At 41.7% G+C, this 7252-nt stretch overlaps 1 protein-coding gene across 1 annotated transcript in view; it reads right to left on the minus strand.

Moving 5' to 3' along the window:
• TDRD3 (tudor domain containing 3) overlaps positions 1-5780 on the minus strand; it is a 134160-nt gene extending 128380 nt beyond the window's left edge. The window contains exon 1 of the mRNA XM_006776758.2: positions 5724-5780. Within this exon, the coding sequence (XP_006776821.2) occupies positions 5724-5752 (29 nt within the window). The 5' untranslated portion in view covers positions 5753-5780. The remainder of the gene's footprint in view (positions 1-5723) is intronic.
• Between the last annotated feature and the right edge of the window lie 1472 nt (positions 5781-7252).

Below are 7252 nucleotides of genomic sequence, written 5' to 3' on the forward strand. Positions count from 1 at the left end.
TCTACAAGAGGCCCAGACCCAGCCACAGTTCTGTCTCCACCTTTTAGTGCCCTATTCTCCAACCACAGAGGGAAGAAATAAGGAAGGAGTCTGTGCTGCCTTCAGAAAGTATCTATATACCTGATAGGCCAGCTGCCTTCCACTGAGGGAAGCCAGACTGCGGCTTAGGCCTGCTTCCCACAGGGACATCAGTAGGACATCCTGTGAGGGCTCCCAGACTGTTAGAGGGGGCAGGCTGGGCTGAGGAATGCCCCCCGAGTGCACAAATTTTTGTGCACCGGGCCACTAGTCCTATATAATAAAAAAGAAACATGCAAATTAGCTGTCCCTCTGCTACGCTCCAGCCATGCCCACAAACCAATCAGAGTGACTATGCAGATTAACCCAACAAAAATGGCGGTTAATTTGCATACGCAGGTGTCAGGCGCCCCACGAGGTGACAGTTGCCACGACCACGGGCTCCTAGGACCTTCGTCGGCCTGTGAGGCGAAGCTGCCCGTGCCTAGCCATGCCCGCGGGCTCCTGGGACCTTGCCAGGGGAGAGCGGGAGGTTTGGAGGACTTGGCAGAGCAGGAGACCGCTGGACATAGAGCAGAGAGAGAGAGAGGGCAGCTTGGAGGTGCGGCTCCCTCTGTCACCCCAGCTTTCTCATCACAGCTGTGGAAACTGACAGCAGGGAGGAGGAAGTCCCACCCCCACAGAATCAGCCAGAATTAGCCTTTGGTCAGACAACTCTCAGCGGCCTGATAGCCAGGATTCTCATTCACCTGCATCTCAGACCGTGACAGTAGAGAGGTGGGACTATGTCTAGAGAACAACTGTTGATACAACGTAGCTCTGCAGCCGAAAGATGCCGGCATTATCGACAGAAAATGTCTGCAGAGCAGCGTGCGTCTGATCTTGAAAGAAGGCGGTGCCTGCGACAGGATGTATCTGAACACTAGCTACTGGAAAAACGTCGCTCTGATGCCGAAAAACACCGGTATTATTGACAGAAAATGTCTAAAGACCAACGTGCCTTTGAAGTTGAAAGAAGGCGGTGGTGACAACAGAATATGTCTAGAGAACAGTCATCAACAAGTACTACCAATACTGGTAGGAACTGCCTTCTCAGCGAAAATGGAGTGCATGAGGATGCAATTCTCAAGGATAGTTGTGGTGGACTGACTGCTCAATGTGAATTTTGCCTATCACTCAATTTCTTGGATGAAAAACTGTCTGATGGGAAATTTACTCGATGTTGTAGCAAAGGGAAAGTCTGTTCAAATGACATACATTTTCCAGATTACCTGGCATATTTTAAAGATTAATGACAAACGAAGATTCTGACAGTAAAAATTTCATGGAAAATATTCGTTTCATAAATAGTTCTTTTGCTTTTGCTTACATGGGTACAAATATTGCATTGCCATCAGGATATGGGCCATACTGTTTTCGAATACTCAGACAAGTTTATCACCATACTAGAACTTTATATCCTTCGGATGGTGTTTCTCGGAAGTTTGCTCAACTCTATATTTTGGATACAGCCGAAGCTACAAGTAAAAGATCAGCAATTCCAGAAAACCGGGGTCGCTCAGAAAGACTCATGATCAACATCAACAACCTCATGCATGACATAAATGAATTAACAAAATTGTACAAGAAGCTACATGAGGTAGAAAAAGAAGCCCAATCTGAAGCAGCAGCAAAAGTTATTGCTCCCACAGAAGTAACAGTGGCAATTAAATACAATTGTAACAGTGACCCAGGTAGATATAATTCTCCCCATGTAACCGAGGTTGCTGTCGTATTCAGAAACGATAATAGAGAGCCTCCTTTTGAAAGGGACTTGCTCATTCATGGTAAACCAGATCCCAATAATCCAAATGCCACTAAAATGAAACAAACCAATATCCTGTTTCCTACATTAGATGCAATCACATATCCTGTTCTTTTCCCACATGGTGAAAAAGGCTGGGGAACAGATATTGCATTAAGACTCAGAGACAACAGTGTAGTTGACAATAATACTAGACACAATGTAAGGACAAGAGTCACACAAATGCAGTATTATGGATTTCATCTCTCTGTGTGGGACACGTTCAATCCTATTTTAAATGCAGGAAAATTAACTCAACAGTTTATCGTGCTTTTAAATGATATCTGTAAATTCCATTTATTTGGCAAAGTAATAGCTAAAATTCATGTCACTGAATTTCAGAAACGCGGACTGCCTCATGCTCACATACTATTGATATTAGATAGTGAGTCAAAATTATATTCCTCTAATTAATTCACTTTCAATGTGCACAAATTTCATGCACCAGGCTACTAGCTTTCAATAAGAAGGGCAGAGAATGCCTAGAGAATGCCGTTTGCCAGCCATAACCAGCATGGAACCACCACTGTGCCTCAGCAGTGAGTGGCGCAGTACCTCCCAGCAGGCTCCCAGACGTCTGTAGGGAGCATGTGCTGTCAGAGTGAATTCCCGCACCAGGCCTCCTCACCAGCCTGCTGGGGCCCAGCATCCTAGAATCCAGCTCCAAGACCCCGCAGTGAGTGCAAGCCAGGGGGAACCTTGTGCCTTACCCCTGCCCTGGACCCCAGACTGATGCTGCTAGCCTGACCTGGATCCACCTGGTGCCCTCTCCACACTGAACTCCTGCAACCCAGGCCCGCTACACCCTGGCCCCAGGGACAGTCCTGCCAGGGCCATCCAGAGAAACCCAACACACACTTCACTCCAGGCTACAAGAAAGCAAGGACTCTGTGACCCAGAGCAACCTATGCCCACTTCACCCTGAGTCCAGGGTCTTGCTGCCGGGGAAACCTGGAGTAATCCAGCACATGACCCACTCAGGCCACAGGGGAGCTCTGACTGTGCAACCCAGAGCAACACGCTCCCACTTATCCCCGGCCCCTAGAACAGTCCTGCAGGGGCTACCTAGAGCAACCTGGTATGCCCAGCCAGGGGCCAAAGGACCTGTGCTGCAAGTGCACTGCTAGAGAGATCTAGGGTGCCACCCTGCCACAGGTGCCAGGGCCGCACAGTGAACTGCATGCCAAAGGGCTCTGGGTCCTCACAGGGAGTACCAAACCAGAGGAACTGTGCACATGCTCACACCACCCCGAGCATCTGAAGCAGACAACTGAGGGACTAGATCCGTGGGAGAAGAGGATACAACTCAGAGCAGAGACAATAAAGGTGTGAGACACAGAGAAGACCCATCCTCTGGGCTAACGATTTTCAGACCATTGCCCCAGTTGGGTCTTCAACCAAGCAGAGTACCCAGGGCCAGAAAGAGACAGCAAAACTGGGGAGACAAGGCAACGACCCCCCAAGGAAAGAAAAGGAGGCATTGCCAGAAAAGGCGCTAAATGAAACAGAGGCATGCGATATGTCAGGAAAAGAATTAAGAGTAAGGGTCATACAGTTCATAACCAGATGGACGAGAAAATCACCAACTTATGTAAGTATCAAGAGGAAATCAAGGATTACATAGCTACAATAAAAAACAATATGGAAGGTTTCAACAGTATACTAGAAGCAGCGGAGGACCAAATTAGTGAGTTAGAATATAAAACAGAGAAACACACCCAGACAGAACAGCTATTGGAGAAAAAAATGAGAAAGCAGGAGGAGAGCCTAAGAGAACTTTGGGACAACATGAAATGAAGTAACATACGTACAATAGGGGTACCAGAAGGACAAGAAGAGGAGCAAAGATTAGAAGGCCTTGAAGACCTTGAAGACTTGAAGAAATAATGACAGAAAATTTCCCTGATTTGGAGAAGAAAAAGTGACACAAGTACAGAGAATCCCAAACAAAATGAACCCCAAAAGACACAAAACAAGACACACTGTAATTACAATGGCAAACGTTAATGACAAATAGAGAATCTTAAAGGCTGCAAGAGAGAGAGAGAAAGTTACCTACAAGGGATCTCCCATTATATTATCACATGATTTCTCAACAGAAACATATCAGGCCAGAAGGGAATGGAAGGAAGTATACAAAGTGATGCAAAGCAAGGGACTGAATCCAAGAATACTCTATTCAGCAAGACTATAATTCAGAATTGAAGGGGAACTCAGGAGCTTCACAGACTAAAAAAGGCTAAGGGAGTTTAACATTACCAAGCCAGCAATATAAGAAATGCTAAAGGGACTATTGTAAAAAGAAGAAATAGAAAGGGAAGAAGGGACATGGGCATAAAAATAAAAATGGCTATCAAACAAGTAGCTATCAAAATAAACCTTACATGTAAACGGACAAACTGCTCCAATCAAAAGACATCAAGTGACTGAATGAATAAGAAAACATGACCCATATATATGCTGTCTCTCTCACATTGGTATTCTTTGTTCTCTCTGTCCCACTTCCTTCCACTCTTTCTAAAAATCAAATGAAAAAATATCCTCAGGTAAGGATCAACAACAAAAAATAAAAAATTGAGCTATCAGCTGTTAAAGTGTATATACATTTTTAAGGACACCCTGTATAATTTAAGAATCTTGATTGACAGGAAACTGTGATAAAACAAATACTATCATTGAAATCTCATTTATTTGATCAGATCATGGATTGTCATTACCACCTCTTACTACCAGTAAGGAGAAGAGAGCCAATTTTCCTTTGATCCATCTCTGAGAGCAGCTTAAATCTGGAGTTTAACATAATGAAAAGGATGGAGACAAACTGAAGCATACATGGCCCACCTAAGGGGGCAGCCATAACTCAGCTCTAGCTGACTGCTCAACGGGGACTGTCAGGAACTCACTAGCAGATGCAATGTGACTCCAGCAGTTGGACTCTCTGTGTTTAACCTTCTGTGACTGTTTACTAGTAACTCTCTGTAGCCTAAGTCAGCTGACTACCCAGAAAACCAGAATTCTGCCCAAAGGTAAATGTCATGTTCCCAGGAAGGAGGTTAATGAATGTGTAGCGTAGATAACCACCTGATATTGTGTTAACTTAGAAATGCATTGTTTTTTCTGAAGGTCTATGTAACGACCTATGGTTTTACCATTAACCCCCTCCAAAAAGGAGTTCCTATCCTGGGACATATGATCTTTTCCAGGCCGGTCACTGGGAGCAGCTGCTTTGCCCGTGTATGTTAGTTTCTCCTATTAAAACTCTTATGAATTTGAACAAGGCTACATATGAGTTCTTTGGAATTATTCTAAATTTAGATTTTGGGGGCTTTCCCCCAAGGACAGGTAAAGCAGCTATTATCAGACCTCATTTATAACTTTCAGTTTTTTGTAAAGCAATGTACAAGCCTACATGTGGCACACAGACTTGATCAGTTTATTAAATGTACCTGCTTGTTTGCTCTAGTATACTTCCAAGTTGACTCTGACATGCAGGATTGTGCCATTAAGTGTCTCTCAAATGATATTCTATTTGTAGCTGACATTCTCTGCAAGCAAAGGAGGAAAGACTATGTGTTTCAGGTCACTTTGTATGACTCCTGCAGAGCAGTGAACATAATTATGCATGTAAAAAATGTTCTTACCAGAGTCATCTACATCAGAATAAAAGGTATCAAATCATTTAGTTTGGCTTAAATATTTTATGAACTAGAAATATACAGACTTCACCCTTATCTCAGAGTTCTATATACATATAATTTCTACATATATCTCGGATTTCTATATACATATATATAATTTTAAGGAGTTCTAATTGGCCAGAAACATGAAAAAAGCAAACATTAAAGTTTTACCCTCCACCCACCTCCACACATCCAGGCAGTGAATGGCCATTCAAGTCTGAACTGAGAACTGAATCCCTAAAATAATCAAAGACAAATCTATTCCTGCATCTACAAATCAGGCTGATGACACATGAAAATTATTTTCTTTAATTAAGTTTTTATATATTTTTATTGATTTCAGGGAGGAAGGGAGAGGGAGAGATAAACATCAATGAGAGAGAATCATTGATCAGCTGCCTCCTGCACGCCCCCTACTGGGGATCGAGCCCGCAACCTGAATATGTGCCCTTGACTAGAATCGAACTAAGATCTATCCACTGAGCTAAACCCATCTAGGGTGACACATGAAAACTCTTTAATATGCCAATGAAAAAACCAAGAGTGAAAACATTCTTTCTAAATAGATAGGGACTCAATAAAAAAATGAAGGCGATATCTGGAGGGTGACTGGTACATGGTGGTCTTAACTGTCTCTAAATAAAACCCAAATCAAATGGCCTCATGTGGTTTTGGGGTCTCTGATCTACACATGATTATTTGCTACCACATTGAGATTATTGAACCACATGCTAGTATATTAGACCAAAATGGGAATTTAATAAATGAATTCCTCCTTAACGACAAAGAAAATACAGATAACTAACTCCAAAATACCCAAGCTAATATGGAGACAGGAGAGAATAAAACATGAGATATAATCAGAAAATTGCTTATATTAAAAAGTATCTTTAATGTTAGCAAATATGAAAGTTGGCAACTTACTGAAAATTCCCAAGAAATTAAAATATAATTTTAAAAAATCACCTGAATAAAGATCTCTCTATTCACCCTCCCTATCCTGTTTCCATCTCCACAGTATAAGTGAATTATAATAAACCTGCCCCCAACTTTGGCTTTTGCTATTATTCTCATATGCAGCCAGAGACATTGAAATAATAACTTGCTAATTTCCTCCTCTAGGATAAAAGAAAGTGGCTTATAAATTCCCATTGATGAATACAATTTGAGAAAATACAGTATTTAACTATATTAACAAGATTAGTAAGATAACAGGGCTACTAAGACCTGGACACAAAATCTGCTTCTCAAAACTTGGTACTGATGAAATCAATGTTTATTACAGTTTATACATATATGAGAGGCTAAAAAATCTCCAAAAAGAATATAAACTGGTACACTATCCCTAAGTTAAGTGAATCCATGGAATTCCATGCCTATATCTCTGTTAAGCACAACAAATAGGAGGATTAGATTTCCACTAAAGGTAATTCAGAAGTGGGAGTAACTATGACATACACATGGTGAAATATTTTTTTAAAAGGTCTTTTATTTCATTTCCCTTAAAAACTGAGTACTTCTTCTATTAGTACCATTTTCTTTCCATCTTTAGGCAAAGTGGCTACCTAATATGCAGAAATTAATACCACAATCTTTATTCCAACAATAACAATAAGACCTAAAAATTAGCTTAAAATTAACTTCCTCCATGATTTACATATGAATGAATAACATGAATAAAGTTATATATTAAAGTTCCTCTACATAAAAC

Source organism: Myotis davidii, unplaced genomic scaffold, assembly GCF_000327345.1.
Source record: "Myotis davidii unplaced genomic scaffold, ASM32734v1 scaffold488, whole genome shotgun sequence".
Classification (NCBI taxonomy): domain Eukaryota; kingdom Metazoa; phylum Chordata; class Mammalia; order Chiroptera; family Vespertilionidae; genus Myotis; species Myotis davidii.